At 45.6% G+C, this 17,616-nt stretch overlaps 1 protein-coding gene across 2 annotated transcripts in view; it reads left to right on the forward strand.

The window, feature by feature from the left end:
* Positions 1–17,616, forward strand: part of Pcsk6 (proprotein convertase subtilisin/kexin type 6) — a 185,885-nt gene that overhangs the window by 37,831 nt on the left and 130,438 nt on the right. For both annotated transcript variants that reach the window (XM_034507496.2, XM_034507503.2), the window contains exon 2: positions 9,924–10,028. In XM_034507496.2, the coding sequence (XP_034363387.1) occupies positions 9,924–10,028 (105 nt within the window). The remainder of the gene's footprint in view (positions 1–9,923; positions 10,029–17,616) is intronic.

Genomic DNA, 17,616 nt, shown 5'->3' on the forward strand with positions numbered 1-17,616 from the left:
CCATGGCACCGGACCACATCTTAGTCTGTTTTCTATTGCTAATAACAACAGTACAGAGTTATATAGAAAGAAAAAGATGTTTATTTTGGCTCACAGTTCTCGGGGTCCAAAGTCAAGGGCCCATACTAGTGATTCTGTCCCTGCCAGCAGGGTCCCAAGCTGGCTCAGGCTGTCGTGACATGGCAGGAAGCAGGAAGAACATGTTCATATGTTGATATCTTCTTATAAAGCTATCAAGATACAAGTCATGGGGGCTTCCCACATGAGCTTTTCACTGCAGTCACCCCTGGAAGATGTTATCTCTAAGCATCGGGTTGGGTTTCTACCACCTTAAAGTTTCACAGTAGGGGCTAAACCGCAGCGTGGAGAGGGCAAACCATCCCGAGGCATCCACAGCCCCTGGCTCCCATTTCATCACTTCTCAGGGGATGCTTATGTAGGTCACTTGACTCAGGTGATTTTCATCAGAATTTACACTGTAAAATGTCTCGTTTTACCTTCATAATTGTATTTTGTGGAATATTACTCTGAAACTGTATGAAACATAGCAGGTATTCCGCAGAAAGCTTGAATTTATTATCAATTTACTCGTGTCTATAGGAACTCATGGTTTCTTGTTTTAGTCGGAGTTCATTACAATGTCTTGTGTCCAGTTTGTTCAGTGGGTGCCCTTCAATCTGGCCTCTGTATCCACTGTATCTGTATTCTCGAATGTCTCCAGAGTTCTTTGGGCCTTTGCTTCCTTCCTGCCAATATATGCCACGTGTTTTTCTGCTATTCCTGTCCCAGAACCAGCCATAGCCCACAGAGCCCTGTTCTTCTTAGTAGGGAAATGATATTGGTGGCCTTGTAGCTTTGGAGTATTGCTGCTTTCAGGCTGTGGGGGACAGGTTGGGATTATGCATCTGTGCCTACATACACCTCGTGTGGTGCTCTGACCCTGTGACAAAAGTAGGCAAGTCTTATTTTGTCTGACCATTTGCAGGGTTTCAGCCCAGAGCCCTGCTGCTGTAGCCAAGCAGTAGGTCCTGGTGAGATTATACAACGGGGCAAAACTACCTGCCACATGGCAGCCAAGAAGCAAGAGAGGGAAGGTGCTAGGTCTTACTCTTCCCTTCTGTGGCTGTCCTTCAGTGACTTTCCCCCCACTAGGCTCCACCTCCTTTAATGGTTCTTTCATCTCCCCAAAGCTGGCGACTAAGCTTTTAGCACATGGACCTTTGGATGACACTTTTCCAAACCACAGCACACACGTGCGTTTACTTTTCTATCTGCATTGAAAACAGTTTACAAGGACAGCTAATTCCAGTCCTAAGCCAAAGAATTCTCAGAGTTCTGCCTTGCTCGAATGACCTTCTCTAGTACTGGGAAATCTGGCTTCTGTTGTTCCTGATGTACTGATACATTGGTCAGTGCCCCTGCGGCTTAACCATCTGACAGATTCATTGATTTCTATCCTCACACTGGGTACCTGCTCATATTTAGATGCCTAGAGTGGGCCGCTCTGCCTATAGATTTCCCCAGATTTCCCATTACCAGTAGGGATGCCTTCTCCACTTTGAGCTCCGTTAGTAATGCCTTGCCCTGGGCTACCCTAGGCCTTCCCCTTTGTCCCCTCCCATACAAGCCATCCTCCTGTCCTTATGACACTTTTTAGAAGACCTTAGGAGAGGAAGGGTTGCATGTATTACTTCTAAAATCAAGTAAAAACAAAACAGAAGTGAATCCTCAGGGAGGAATTAGGATCAGAAATGAAGAACAGTAATGAACTTCACACAACCACTAAGAATCCTTTAACTAGTAAGGTCTCTAAAGGTGAGATCTTCAAAGTACAGGCTGCAGAATGCTTGTGGCCATGAGCAGCACGAGCCCAGGCCAAGTGGGTAAGTCAGGCTTCCTCATCAGAAACCAGGCTGTTTGCTTCAGCAGCTCAAGGGAAAGAAAGTGAAGTCTACAAAATCAAAATTAATGTTACTTTTTTTTTTTTTTAAAGGATTTGCAGGAAGTTGACCAGCTTAATTGCACTGTTTGGGTGTGTATGTGTTGAGGAACATAATTTTAAAGGACTGAGAAATTGTGCAGCATCTTAACTCGGGTGGGACTGTAATTATTGCAATAACAGAATGTGGCTGTGTGTATATGTGACTGAAATGGGAAGCAGTTTGTAAAAATGTGCTTTAAAAAAAACAACAAAATGTCTATTCTATCCCTCTGGACTTCCTTCATTATAAATACCAGGTAGCCCAGCACAGGCTAAATATAGGCTCGGTGGCCATCTCTATTTATAACATTTTTAGGAGGAAGTCACCAGAGCAATTCAGAATTAATTTGGTGTGTAGGCTTTTATGGGCTCTAATTAGTTGTGTTTTTCTTGAGCAGGCCAACTGGGATCAATAGTGTTATATAACTGAACCCAGGGGACCATGACTGAGACATGGACTCTTCCAGAAAGCCAAGGCCTTTGGAAGATGTCAGCCCAAAGAAAGCCCAGCAGCTCCAGAAGCCAGCATGCTGCAGCTGCAGGAAAGAGGGCTGGAGACATCTGTGTCTAGCCAAGGGCAGGCTCCAGGAGCGACAAAGGGAAGTTTCCGCAGTCAGAAGCTACAGATCTACTCCCCATTCATGTGGAGACCTTGAAGGGGGACATTCCCATGGCTGCTTATCAGCTGTTCCCTTGAGGCGAGATTTAGCTGCTCTAGCCTGGAGAGGTGGGATGATGTTTTCCTGGACTGTCCAAAATATGCACATAGGCAACTCCCCTCGGAGCCAGCCTTCTGGCCCCAGGGCTGGTGGACCTTTGGAAGACTTGGTGTCATCTGGGGTAGCTGCTGGTGCTCTGCAGTGGCCCTGCTGCACACCAGACACGGGTCAATTAGACTGTCGCTCCTCCTTCATTCCTTCAAGCAACGCTGTCTTGAAGAATACAGGGTGAGCTCCAGCTGGTGGCCCATTGGGCTCAGTAAACATAAGAGTAAGTGCTTGTGCTTAAAATAAAAACTCAAGACTCCACTCTGTCACTGCTTGGAGTCTGCTCTCCTTCAGAACCTCCCCATGTGGCTCTGCAAGTTCTTCGTGCTCCCATCTGTGGGGTGTGCTCCCCATGAATAAACTCCAGCCGCCTGAGTGGAGGAGCTGTGCCTTCTAGCACAGAGGCCATGTCTGCCCAAGCCACCAGCCGTCAATTGGTCCCTTACCTCCATAGCACGATAGTTTCCAGCTTCACAGCTGTCCCAGGACAGGGACTGGCTGGGAGAGAGTAGAAGGAAGACAGCTGTGCCCAGAAGCAGAAGGAGCTGTCAGTCCTTCCTCTGGACTCACACTTTCCCTGGGCCATATATAGGTACAGTGAGAACTGAGTCTGGGACGTCTGAGAAGGCTTCCTGGAGGCAGTGATGACTTCAGGATAAGGTTAACAATAGGAACAAGTGGAGTCAGAATCAGAGGACTAGCAGGAGCTCACACAGGACTATGAAGCAACAAGAGAGGAGAAAGGTTCTTACATATGACAGAGTCTCTTAAGGACAGAGGCCAGTATGTGTGACAAGAGAGGTGGCCCTGGGTCAGTGAGTAGCTGGGTGGAATGGCAGTGTAGGGATGCTGAAGTGATGAAGGGGTCAGCACAGCACCTGGGGGGGGGGCACTAGTTCCCATCAAAGACCTCTCCTTGATGGGATGAGGCTGTGGACCATTTAAGGGGCTGCTTTGACAAGGTCGGGTGGTACTTTCCACCATGCTGTGGAGCTCCTCAGAAGACAGGTAGACTTGCAGGGGGCAGGAGACAAAGCAATGATGGTGGCTTTGGTTGTGTGAGAGTCATCTGCTGACACCTGTACTGTGCCAAGCCCAAGGACAGAGATGCTGAGAGTATGGCCCCGCCTCCCAACACCTCAGGCCATGAGCATGCAGGGTACTCAGGACCCATGTAGGTGAAGGGAGAGGTGGCTCTAGAGGAGCCAGTGGCCTGCTTTGTGCCTGGGGGATAGGGGTAGAAGAGGGTAACTAGGTTGCAGCCTCCTGGGAAAAGCTCAGCCTCTCTCTTCTCCAGAACCCACAGGCCTCTGTAACCAGAACCTCTCTGCCCCATCACCACCCAGGCCTCTGTAACCAGAACCTCCATCTGAGGTCAGACCCAACTCACAGCAGATTTACTGGAGCTATTTGCCTGTTTTTGAGGTATACTACAGTGGGGAGCTATAGACCCAGGGCTTCTAAATTAGGGCAGTCAGCACAGGCCCCAGCAGCCCATTTGATATAATGGTTATGGGAAAATCAAAGGTTTGCTGGGCTTTGGTTACGAGTCCTGCATAAATACACACTCACACACTCATGCTCACACATACATATACACACACACCTGAATGCTTATGTATTTACATATATAAATTCCTACACATTCATATAAATATGTGAAATACATTCATAAATGCATACATACATACATACATAGTCACAAACACAGGTATATCTAAATACATACACACATTTTTATAAATCTACACATCTAAATATATATAATAAACATATATATCTCATACACAGCAGAACAAACAGGTTTTCATATAACTTGAACAACCCATCCATCCACCCACACATACACACAGAGGGCATAATAAAAAATGTACCATTGAACTTAATGTCTGACCCCATATTTCCCCTGGAAACAGAAGAGTGTCGCTTGCTGAGATATGGGCCCCCATGTAGAAAACCTACTGAGGACAGGCGTTGGGCTTTTGGAGTCTCTGTGGCAGCTATTGGCCTTTAATTGCACCAAAAGATAGAGGTTTAATGCCTAAGAATCCTAGCTGTGTTACTAACATGACTCATGGTCTCGAAGATATGACTTTACTGCTGTATGCTTCAGTTCCCCTGTCTGCAAGATAAGTTAGATTTAACAGCTAGCTGCTTGGGTTGTGAATTCATCTGAACTTTTGAGTTTGCTGCATGGGATGGGTGTGATCCTCTGATGCTTGCCACTAAGCTAGGTGGTGCACTCACTGGTGGTCGAAGAATCCCAGGGAGAGACAGAATAGGGCATTGCTCCCAATTCCATTCTGTCTTTGTACCTCCCTTGTCTGCCCCATATACCTATATTACCTAGTATTTTGAAATGTCTAATAGAGCCTCCTGGCAGAGAGAATTGAACTACATTTGACTCTTCTCTCTGTGAGTTTTTTATCTCATTTCTTCCAGTGTTCTGGTTGAGAACATTTAGCAAGGCCTTTAATGATGTTTTAATGATATTACCAATTTTATCAGCTAATGTATATAGTTACATATTGATGTCGAATAGCGAAACATGAGCATCTGATATTCAGAAAATTGTTTTATTGGATAGCGCTCTGAGAGACTGATTCTGATGAACACATTGTGAAAATTCCATGGGCAAGAGAGGAGAAAAGAACATACTGAATTTTTTTATGTTAAGATTTAAGGAACAGTTTCTCTCGCTGCAGCAGGCAGCTTTGCTGATGAAGAGCAGACAGGGGCCTGGGAAGGGTAGAGTGGAACAGAAAGGCCGTAGGTCTGGTGGGGCTGGCTTCTCCTGTTCCCGCAAAGGGGGGCGGGGGGAGGGAAGAAGAGCTGCCCTCTGCTTGTGTGTGGATGTGTTTGTGGCGTCCACTGCACCTCTGTAATGATGGACTATTCAGAGACTGGCTTGAGAGGTGGTAGGCAGAGTTGTCCCCACTGACCATAGAAACACAGTCGATGTCTGGCATAAACTGTCCCAGCCCATGGCCCAGAGACAGCCCAGGATCCACAGACAGACAGACAGACAGACAGACAGACAGCTGAGGAACTGTGTTAATATGAATGTGAGTGTCAAACAAGGATAAGGTGTTTATAGGCTAGGCATGAAGCTCAGTGGGATTGGCTTAGCTTATGAGAGGCTTGGTGTTTAGTCCCCAACACCCACTTTCTTCCAGAAAAGGCTTTGTGCCTCCTGCCTCTTCTGTCTATAGAAGCCCTTCATTATCTGAGGGTTCACATTTCATAGCTGTAGTTACCCACAGTCCACCACAGCCTAAGAGATTAAATAGAAAATTGCAAACACTTTATACACTTCATATATAACTTGCATGCTAATGGATAAAGTTATAGATAGTATATTATATAGTAAATATAGTTATATTTATTACGGTAGTTTTATTTTGTTATTAAACCTTATGCCTAATTGTATTAATTAATGTATTGTGAGTATGTATGCATAGGGAAAAATTATAATTATCTTTGGAGTTACCCATGTTCTTAGGTAGGTGACTCCTATGTTCTTACACGTCTAGCTTCTCCCAGTTTGACCCTGAAGATATACCAAAAGAAAGACAGTCGTCTTAGGTCTTATTTGTGTGTGCATATGTCCTTTACTGTCAGCTGTGTTTGCTTGTTTTTAGACAGAATGGTGGTGTTGCTAATTCAGAAATTTGGAGTTCCCCCTCCCCATATAACACTAGGGCCTCAGTCTCCTCATACAATGACCTCATCTTAGAAATGGGAAGACTGAGGCTGAGAGAGTCACAGAGCAATGAGTCCCTCTGACTAATCTGAGTCAGGGTCAGAGCACAGTCAGATATCTGGTTGAACTAAGAGAGCATACCCATCCCTGAGAGAGACTCTGTCCAAGCCTGGACCTGTCACCTTGGTATCCTGTCTTCTCTCCTCATGATGACAGCCCGAGGGGAGGTCAGAAAGAGCAGTTTTCGAGCCTAGGAAGTGCACCCTGGAGTCAGTGCTGCAGGGTCAGGTCAGGTGAGAATCTAAGGAGAGCCGAGACAGCAGAGAAGCAACAGGAAATGGCTACATAAGCAAACAAATGGGTGTGACTTGTCCAGTAATGCTAGAAATGGGACCTGGGAATATACCCAAAGGAAGTGAAAGCAGGGACTTGGGCAAATATTGGCATACCCTGTTCATAGTGGTGACATTCACAATAGCTAAATGAAGATCTGTGTCCATCAACATGTCGATGGATATTTCCTTACAATACAGTGTTCATTGGCAATCAAAAGGAAGGAGACCTTGACATGTAATACAACATGGATAACCTTGAAGTCATTGATGCTCACCAAAATGAGCCAGGCACAAAAGGGCAGATGCTACATGGCTCCACTAAAGTGGTCAGAGCCTCACTGTGTTGGCAGCCAGTGTTGCAAGGGCAGGCGGATGCCTTGGCTGGTGCTCCCTTCTCATCTGCAGTGGAACTCAACCCTCCTTCTGAGTTATACATGTGTCCAAACAGGTGCAGTGTTGGACACTGCTGACCCCTGAGGCCGTTTGCCTAGTTAGTATTTTGGGGACCAGTTGTTCCTTTCCTTCTTCCAAGAGAACAGCTCATCATTGGAGACCATTTCTAAGGCAATTTCTAAGGATGATCTCAGTGGCCCAGAGAAAAGGGGACTGAGTGGTTGGGACTTGTATCAAGGGAAGGAATGGCTCCTTTGGCTTGGCTCAGCTACCTGGAGGCCAGTACTTTTCTGACTGGCCTCCAGGATCTCCGTTCAATGGCTGATGGCTCAGCATTGAGTCCATTCTTTTGCCAGCAAATTTTATTCATCTAAGAGGGAAATAAAATTTCCCTAAGAGGGAACTGGCTTACATGCATAGCCTTGGAAGACCAACCATGATGTGAAACCCACCAGGGATAGCGACTGCTCATAAGCAAACTTACTAACTACTGCTGGCTAGTAAGTCTCTACGACTGTCTTTGGCTGGAAGCAGGTCTACCATGCTCTAGCAGTCTTTGGATCACTTGTTTGAAGAAGTGAGCAATGAGATTTACCTGCAAGAAGAGAAACGTGCCTGTGTACAAGATAGAAACAGGGAAGTGTCATGGTAAAAAAAAAAAAAAAAAAAAAAAAAAGATGTCTTGAAACAGAAAATGAGCAGAGAATTAGAATTGCAGATAACTCTGACTGAGTACTTACTACCTTCCAGGAGCCCTGCTAGCTCCTCACATACATAGGCATCCCCTTTAGGTCTGGAAGAATCAGTCCTACAAAGTGGTGCTTAGAGTCTCATGAGGAGATGAAAACCCAGAGAGGATAAGTCCAAGTTTTCCAAGCGGAAGGGGTTAAGATATGTGTACAGTCAGATTAATCCCAATCCACAGCATCCCAGACCTGAAGGAAGAATGGAGGGGCCTTGAGGAGGAGCCAGAGGGCCAATCCCAGCACCCAGTAAGAGCTGTCATTTGTTAGTAGCACCCAAGGGTCCTGGCGCCAAGAAGGTGACACTTGACTGTCATGGTGCTTGAAGTTCTTTCTGTGTAAGTACAGAACATGTCAGGACAAATTTAAGTGGAGGGGCTTTGTTTATCTTTCCCCATTAACTAATTTATTCTCCTTGTATCCAATCACAGCGCCCCTCTTCTCCCAGTCCCTTTCTCCCCTCTTGTGTCTCTCTCCCTTCCCCTTCTCCTCTGAGAAGAGGACCCCTCCCCTTATCACCCCATCCTTGGCACATCAAGTCACTGCAGGACTAGGTACAACCTCTCCCACTGAGGCCAGACAAGAGGTCCAGTCAGGGGAGAAGGATCCATAGGCAGGCAGCACAGTCAGGGACAGCCCCTGCTCCAGTTGTTGGGGGACCTGCATTAAGAGCAAGCTGCACATCTGCTACATATGTGTGTGGGGTGGACCGGGGAGGGATTAGGTCCAGCCCATGTTTGGTGGTTAAGTGTCTGGGAGTCCCCAGGGGTCCAGATTAGTTGATTCTGTTGGTCTTCTTGTAGAGTCCCTGTGGAGGCTCTATTTTAAAAACAGAAGTCTGTCTCCTAAATGCAAGAACAGGAAGCAGTGGCACTGCCAGGCTGGCTAGCAAAGAAAGCTGAGGACAACAAAGAACCCAGCAGAACCTCATTTGTATACTCTACCATCTTAATCAAAGATGGGAAAATGGCCACTCTTAGCATCTAAATCCCCCCAGGTCTCTCTCAGGACTGTCATCTCTATTGGGCATCTACAGATTATAGCCAGCAGTGATCAACAACTCCTAGTGAATAAAGCAATGATACAACAGCATCTTCCGTTAAATGCTTTCTACGTCAGTTGATTACATATAACTCTGTAAATGTGAGTGGATAGAGGTGGCCCACTTACTCCTCAGTCCCTCTTGAGTCAGATGCTCTGGTGGCTGAGAAGGGCCACAGAGGTGTCTGTGTAACTTCAGTTCCCCTGCATTTTCAGACTCTGCTTTTGAGGTCAGTGGTTAACCAGTGATGTAATGCAGCCAGGGACAGCTAGGATACAGGCCTCTGAAAGCTATGTCCTCGTACTTAAGAGTCATTTGACATTGGTCAAGTCTACATGACTGGGAGGATGTGAGCATCGACCTTTCTTGAAGATGGGGGAATCAGGCCACAGGGCCTCTCTCAATGTAATGGAAAATTGGGACACCCCAGGGGGTTGTGTGTTCTCATCTGACCTCTTACAGTTCCCGGGCAGGGCAGATGGGCAGGGCAGATGGACCCGTGTGTTTTCTTTGGCGTCCTCTATGCACTTGAGAGTGAGTGCCCCATTCTTAGAGATTTTGGTTTACTCATGGTGTGGAGAGGAAGGGGAGTGTTTATAATGAATGTTTTGGTGTAGACCTGATTTGACAGTAACTTCGCTATCTCAGTGATACTTGACCCAAAATAAACACTAACTCGTGTCCAAAAATCTTGGCCACAATATTATAAACGTAGACAATATTAACCAGTGGGATGTGTATGCTTCCTCACAAACATTACCTTGGGTTGTTTATCTGAAGAGAATTATCCAATCTGTCCTTCGTCCTTCGGGTCCCTAAGCACTGACTGTTTGCCAGAAGCACAGGTGGGCAGCAGGGCGGGGAGGGGGGTCTCCTCTGGAAGCTGAAAATGGGAAGGAGGGCTTTTGAAACATCTTTGAGGTGTTTTAGAGAATGGTAACCTGCTTCTTGTTTTGCAGATTGGAAACCTGGACGATTACTATCATTTTTATCACAGCAAGACCTTCAAGAGATCGACCTTGAGCAGCAGGGGCCCCCACACCTTCCTCAGAATGGACCCACAGGTACATAAATCCTCCAGGGAGGATCCCTTCCCAAGGATGAGAGCATCCCGCTCTGCCCTTCTCAGAGTAGACCAAAATGGGTTTCTATTCCCAAAAATTAATTTCTGTATTTACATTGAATAAAAGGTAGCAGAGATAGAGCAACATGTCAGACCCACTCAGTGTTCTCAATTTTTGTATCTTTACCAGACTTGAGAAAAATACTTGACTTTAGTTAATACATTGAAATCTATCAATATTTTAAAAATCAGTAGAGCTTGGGAGATATCTCAGTGGTAGAGCCCTTGCCCAGCATGCACAAAACCTTGGGTTCAGCCCCAGTACTGTAAAAGTTTATTTAATTTTAAAAATAAAAATATGTAATCATTACAATATACATATATACACACACATACATACTGTATGTATGTATGTATGTATGCATGTATGTGGGTATGTATGATTCTTACCAATAAACCAAACCCTTAAAGCAAATATTTAATAATGAAATCAGTGATCAAGTAGAAAGAAAGTTTTCTGGTTATTAGAATATGTATCTTAATGGTTGCCATTGACTTAAATACTGGAACAGTATGACTCTTTCCTTAACTTTTGTGGATCTCTTTCAGACTTAAGTAAATTAGTTTGAAGTTTTTGTGTAACCTATGTTGACTGGGTCAGTAAATTATGCTTCCTTTCTACCTATATTTGAAACTAATGTTGACAACTTTCAGTCAGCAGATACTTGCTCAAACAGTACAACTGCCCAAGAAGTGGTGGGCCTTTCATAGGTTCATTTATTCAGTAGGTGCTTTTTAAATGCCTGCCGTCTGGCTTATTCTGCCTCCAGCAAGGGCAGTGAAGCTGGCAGCTGGGCTGGCCAAAAATGAAGCAACACATTTGGTCACAGCGTGAGCTAGCTGTAAAGGAAAAGGACGTGCATGTGAGAAACAGTACTAACCACAAGGCGGTGTGGCCATCGATAGGCCTCTGTGTTTTTAAACATAGTAGTCATCTCATCTTAAAAGCAATGCTTGAAATGTCAGTCTGAACTCGGTGTCTGTCTGGCACACAAAGTTATTTCAGCCATTTCCAGAGAACGTTTACAATAGTTTCTGTGGAACAACAGGTTATTGATGTTACCACAAGCCACTCCACTGACCATCATGGCTTCATGTGTTGACAGAGCTGGGGGAGGGGAGAGAAACAGTCCATCCCTGGACACAGTGATGAATTACTCTGGGTCATTGCTCTGTGGGTATTCTGGTTTGAATGTAGTTGAAATAGCACCCTCCCCCCCATGGAAGTGGGGCATAGAAGGCAGAGATCCTTCCTGAATGTATTTGTGAATTCATTTCATAGCTTGGTGGGTGAAAGGATGGATGGATGGGTGGGTGGGTGGATGAATGCATGCATGCATGCATGGATGGACAGACTAATGAAGGGGTGGATGAGCAGGTGAATACACGGGTGAATGGGTTTATGGGAGGATGAATAATAGGTGGGTGGGTGAGTGGGTGGGTGGGTGAGTGGGTGGGTAAACGTACTACTGATGGAGGGATAGATGAGTGGATGGATACATGACTGATGGATATTTGGGTGGATGAATAGGTGGATTAGTGGGTGGGTAGGGTGAACAGATGGATAAACACAAGAATGGATGAATGGATACAAAGATACAGATAAAGGACATTTTGCTAATTCTGTTATTCCCTCCACAAGGAAAGGAATCTAATGTTTATTAGCAGATTCTTATGTGTCTGGGCATTTTAAAACATGCCATCTCACCTAATTACATGGTGTTATAATTATATCTACTTGTGGTCACAATACAGAACATGAAGAAATGTTTTGCAGAGGAATGAGGACATTCCCTTCCCTTAGGAAGCCAAGCCATAAGCGTAGCTGCTCACACTTCTAGAGTGGAAGTAATTAGTGAAAGGTGAGCAGAGCTGGTCCTCAGGCCGATAGAGAAGGGCAGCGGGACCCAGCCGGTGCACAGCTGGAACACGGAAGAGCTGTGATGGGTTCTGTGAGTTGAAAGTGAGCCATCGCCTGTCTTAGGGGAAAGGCTAAGCCAAGAGAGAAGTTAGCACCACATCACTCGCTACAGCTTCACTCTGAGCAAGCAGTGGATACATCCTGTAAAGACAGCATGCTTTCTCTTCATCTGAAATCTCCATCATCTTCAAATTCCTACCTCTCAGAGAGTAAAAAGTTGGGGAAAGTATTTGTATGGGGGATGCTCTGACATGGGGGCTCTGTGATAAGAGACTTGGCTCCGAATCCCTTTTAAGAGGGTGTTCAAGAATTAAAACTGCTTTTTGATAGTCAGACAAATACAGAATCAAAAATAGGAGGCACAGAGAATGCTTTGTGGTGTTTTGTTTGGGTTCCAGGTACCGGGGCTTGAACCTAGGACTGCCTATATAATAAGCAAGTAATTTGCCACCGAGCTGTGTTCTCAGCCCCCTTTCATATTTTTATTAGGAAACAAAGTCTAGATAACTTGTCTTGGCGGAACTTTTGATCCTCCCGACTCAGCCTTTTGAGAAGCTGAGATTACAGACCAGAGCCATCAGCCCTGGAAGTCTTAAACCTGCCTAAGGTACTTAGCCGGGCATGTCTTCTTTTTCAAAAACATCATGAACTGTATGATTCTGGTATGCAGAGCTGCTCAGGAGTTCTCGTACTAGTGTGGCCTCGGTGATGCTGTGGCAGAAGACTCGTGCATGGGCCATGCCTGCTGATCAGCAGTGTCATATTCCAAGAGGTTCCCTAGGCTTACCTATATGCGACAACTGAGCTGGTCCATTGATTCATGTTGGCTGTGTTGAAAGAAGTGTGTTCAGTTTGGGTCTCCCTGCAAAATATTCCCCGGGGATTAGTTGTATGATTTTATTTGAGACAGGGACATGTTCCATATCACAGGCTAACCCAAAACCCACCTTATAGCCCATGGTGACTTAGAATTTATGGCAAGCCTACTGCCTCAGCTTCCCAAATGCTAGTGTTACAGTCATGAGCCACCATACCCTGTAGTTGTATCCCTGAAGTAAGCAGAAGGAAGAACAGACTTCCTAGGATAAGGCTCTGGCAGTTAGCTTTTTCCAAATAAAAACCCCTTTTACCTACTTTCTTGGTTCCTGGCAGGGCTGCCATCAAAGCCTCCTGCCAATAAAAAATAAAGAGGAAAAAGGTGAAAAGCCTGCCGGTCCCAGCCCCGCCTGAGACCTGCCAGGGATTGGCTGATTGTCTTTCTCAGTCTAATTAAAGCTTCAACCCCAGGGAGAGCATATAGACCAATTAGGAATTCTGAACTGTGAATGAAATGCCTCTGTTTACATAGGTCTAGTTTTAAGGCAAGCCAAATGAATCCGCTGTCCATCTGATGAATTTTTTTACTTTACCCAGTTATTTCTAACTTGATGAAATTAGCTGTTTCATAGGATTACTTAGTATTGTCCCTTATCAGAACCATTTTCTTCCGTTAGCCTTTTATGATACCCTTACACTTGGAAAGGTCTATAATTAATATTATTAACAAAAGGAAAAGATGATTTAATATTATTCAGGGACATTGGAATGTAGTTGCCCATGTGCTAGGATGACCAAACTGGAAATGAATGTTATAGGTCTTAGGATAAAGTCCAATAGAATACAGATGGCGTTTAATTTTAATTACCTTCAGTTTCTGTTGTATCAAAGCGGCTTGATGAGTGATGGAATTTACAGTCTACCCCAACAACATATAAAACGGATGGAGTGTACATTTGTTTAAACAAAACACAAGGGGGAGGCAGCGAAGGAGGGGTGCTTGTCTCTATTTACACACAGATACACACACACACATGTGACCCCTGCTAGGCAGCTCCCTCCACTCATCCTCTACGGCTCCTCTGTAGGCCAGCACTGTCTTCGCACTCTTTTATACTTATAATAATATGTATTTTATATGTTGAATGTATGTCTGTACCACATACATGCAGTTCCCGTGGAAGCTAGAAGAAACCATGGGATCCCCTGAAACTGGAGTTACAGATGGTTGTTAGCCAACATACAGTGCTAGGGATTCAGCTCAGGTCCTCTGCAAGAGCAGTCAGTGCTTTTAACTGCTGGGCTACTTACTCCCTTCTGTGTGTTTTAAATGAACCTTTGCGTGATTTCCTCTTGAATGGGCCATTTTTCTTTACGGATCAGCCCTGTCACAGGGAGAACAACCTACATGTTCCCAGTGTGCAGTGTTGGTCACTGGGTTTCTCTAAAGGCTGTCATCTAAGCAAAATGAAACCATTTTTAACTTGTCCTTCTGCTAAACGTCTGCAGAAGGGCAGATGTTGCAGAAGCCTCAGCCAATAGCTGAAAGGGCTCACAAATTTTTTAAAAATTACTCGTTCTGATTCTGTGCCAAACTGGCTTATAGTTTAGACGCTGCTGCGTGTCTCTTCCAAACCTTACATTTTAGCTAGATGACTCTGGTTCAGCCCTTTCCTTCCCTTTGGTTCTCAGCCAGTTGGACGATGGGATTGGAAAGATGGAGATGTCATTGGAGAGAGCTTCAGCGCCTGCTTCTGGGCTGCGGGGATCCGGGCTGCTGGTGCCTCCTGTCGGGGCTTTAATGCTTCCCAGTTGCAGCGTTATTTTGGGGGCCACAGCAGGCATTCTGCTTAGCGCGATGGGACTTTGCCCCAGAGTTTAATCAGAGCTCGGGTTTCTTTCCAGTGGTGATGCAACATTTAAACAGATCTTTCCATTAACCAACGGATGGAATTTTATCTGACTGTGTGTGAGAGCCGTTCAAATAGCAAACAAACAGAGAGTTCCTGGCAGATAGCGGCATACGGACAGCGAGTGACCACAGTGGTCTCCAGGGCCAATGGACTATGTAATGGGCAGGCTGTTCTCCTGCCCAGGATGGATCTGGCCACATGGGTAGGGATAGCGCTCTGGCACCCTGACTGGTGCCACACACTCTCTTCCCAAGCAGTAACTGAAGACCAACTACCACAAGTTCATGGCTGTCTCTCTGTGTATTTCAGTACAGCACAACTGATTTCAGGTGCATGGCTGTCGGCAATTGGCAAAGGGTTTGAATTTTAAAACGCACCTCATAAGACAATGTATTTATAATTTTACCTGCATATCCGGCACTTCTCAGTGACATCAAAGGCCTCGCAGCCTCAAAGAGAGGTACTCATTTGTGTTCTCTGGCTTGAGTTGGCAGGTGCCCCCTCCCCAACTTGCTTCATTGGTCAGGGCCAGCCCTCTTCCTGTATTTCCCAGCCCACATCTCAACTTCTCTCACCTGGATCACAGCAATGTCCTCTAGGCTGTCCTCTGGTGAGCCTCCTTGTTTCCTCTGACCCACAGCTAACCTCTCCACTCCCTGTGTTCACACCCCCGTCCCAGCCCAACCACACCAGCCTTTGTAGTCCCCTGATGACTTCACACTTCACTCCTGTTCAGCCTTTGCACAGGTCACCCCCTATCTTTCTCCATCTTTCTCTTTGCCGCCTCGCTCTGATCTCAAATCTCCCTGCTACCAGGGAGCCAGTGGTTTGATCAATATCCTCAGGGCATGGACTGCTCTTCCTACAAGTTGTGTGTTTGTGTTCTAGATTTAGCCTGGGATAAGTGTGCACCACAGTATTTGATAGCAACGGCAATCCCATGACTAGTAGTTTGTTTAGGATCTGGTCGGTGACAGAAACAGAAGTGGCAGGGAGCTGCATTGGGAACCTCTGAGTTCTAGTACGGGCTGGGGAGCACATCCAATGTGCTACGACTGATAGCGCCAATGGAGAGTAATGGGAAGGCAGACCAACCCGACTGATGGATTCTCTTGGGGAGAGGAGCTTGGTCACTGAAATAGGATTCCTTGCCAACACAATATGAAGCTGTTGAGAGCCAAGGCCACATCTCATTTGTTTTTTATCCCCTTACAAGCCCAGCAGTCGCCCAGTAAAAACTAACAGATGCCAGATAAATGTTTATTGAAATGTCTCTCAATTTTTACAGACCAGGCTCGTGCATATAATGGCTACCTGACTTCATTTGCATATCAACCACTTTCTATCTAAATGTTTCAGATATACATTGTGGTTCACCCTAACTCGGTGATCCTAAAACCCATGTGGGAAGCTGAGTTAGGAAAGCCTCATCGAATGTTGCTGAAACCAAAATGATAGACACGGGGAGTGTGGACCAGTGTCTGCTAGAGTCGTTGTGACAAATGGTCACAGACTGGGTGGCTTCAGTAACAGATACCTACCCTATGTCTCACAATCACAGAGACTGGGAGGTGAAGGGGAAGGTTTCGGCTGGGTGTTTCTGTGAGATCTTTTGCACATGGCTGTGTTCTTGCTTGTCCTCGCATGGACTCCCTCTGTGCACATCTGTGTGCTAATCTCATATGACGACATCAGTAATAATGGATGAAGGCCTACCCTAATGACCTCACTTTAACTCAATTTGTCTCTTTAAAGACTGTCTCCAGAGGTTGGGTGTGGCTCAGTGGCAGAACACTTGCCTAACATGTGTGAGGCCGTGGGTTTGAGTCCCCACAGTCTCATTCTGGCATGCCAGGGGTTAGGACTTTAACATAAAGTAGAGCAGTGGTTCTCAACCAGAGGATGGAGTGACCCTCTCACAGGGGTCGCCTAAGACCATCCGATAACACAGATGTTCAGGGGTTACCTAAGACCATCCGATAACACAGGTATTTGTATTATGATTCATAGCAGTAGCAAAATTACAGTTATGAATTAAAAACAAAAATAATTTTATGGTTGGGGGTCACCACAACATGTATTAAAGGGTGCAGCATGAGGAAGGTTGAAAACTAGTAATCTAGAGGGAGACACAGTTCAGCCATAACAATCGACCCAACTGGGTTGTGGCTGCAGGCTCTGTTTTCAGTGACTGTAAACCAGTGACCAGCAATGGGGAAACTGCACTGTCTGTGTCCTTCAGCAAAGTGAGAGTAACTTAGGAATGGATGGACAGCTTCAATTTCCCAAAGTACCTACATACTGCTCATATGGTCATCTGGTGAAGCCAGGGTCTTCTAAACTAAATACAAGAAATGGCTTCTATAGTGTTTCTCTGGCTGCAGGTGAAGCGGGGTGTGTGTGTGTGTGTGTGTATTTAGAGGGGAGAGTTGCTTCTCTGTTTCCTTGGTGACGTGAGAAAGGTGATGATGGTAGGATTCTAGGCTGAGTTAGAATACATTTCATGTCCTGGGTTTCCTAACCTTTTTTCACTATCTACTGTCATGGCTTTCCTGTTGTAGGTGTACAATTGGCATAGCAACCTGGCATTCCCTCCCTGCAAACCCCAAGCAGAGGAAGTGTAGCACTGCAGGTGGGCTCAGGCATCCTACTAAGACCAGCTTAAATGAAGCCAGTACACTGTGGCAACAATTCTCCTGTCCTTAAAGGAGGTGACAGCTGTCACTCTCATGCCTTGCACATACAGTTCTCCTGTTCCCAAAGAGGTGACAGCTGTCACTCCCATGCCTTACACACACAATTCTGCTGTTCTCTAAGGAGGTGATAGCTGTCACTCCCATGCCTTGCACATGCAAGAGAAAGAGAAAACCCTTTCGTCT

Source organism: Arvicanthis niloticus, chromosome 1, assembly GCF_011762505.2.
Source record: "Arvicanthis niloticus isolate mArvNil1 chromosome 1, mArvNil1.pat.X, whole genome shotgun sequence".
Lineage (NCBI taxonomy): Eukaryota > Metazoa > Chordata > Mammalia > Rodentia > Muridae > Arvicanthis > Arvicanthis niloticus.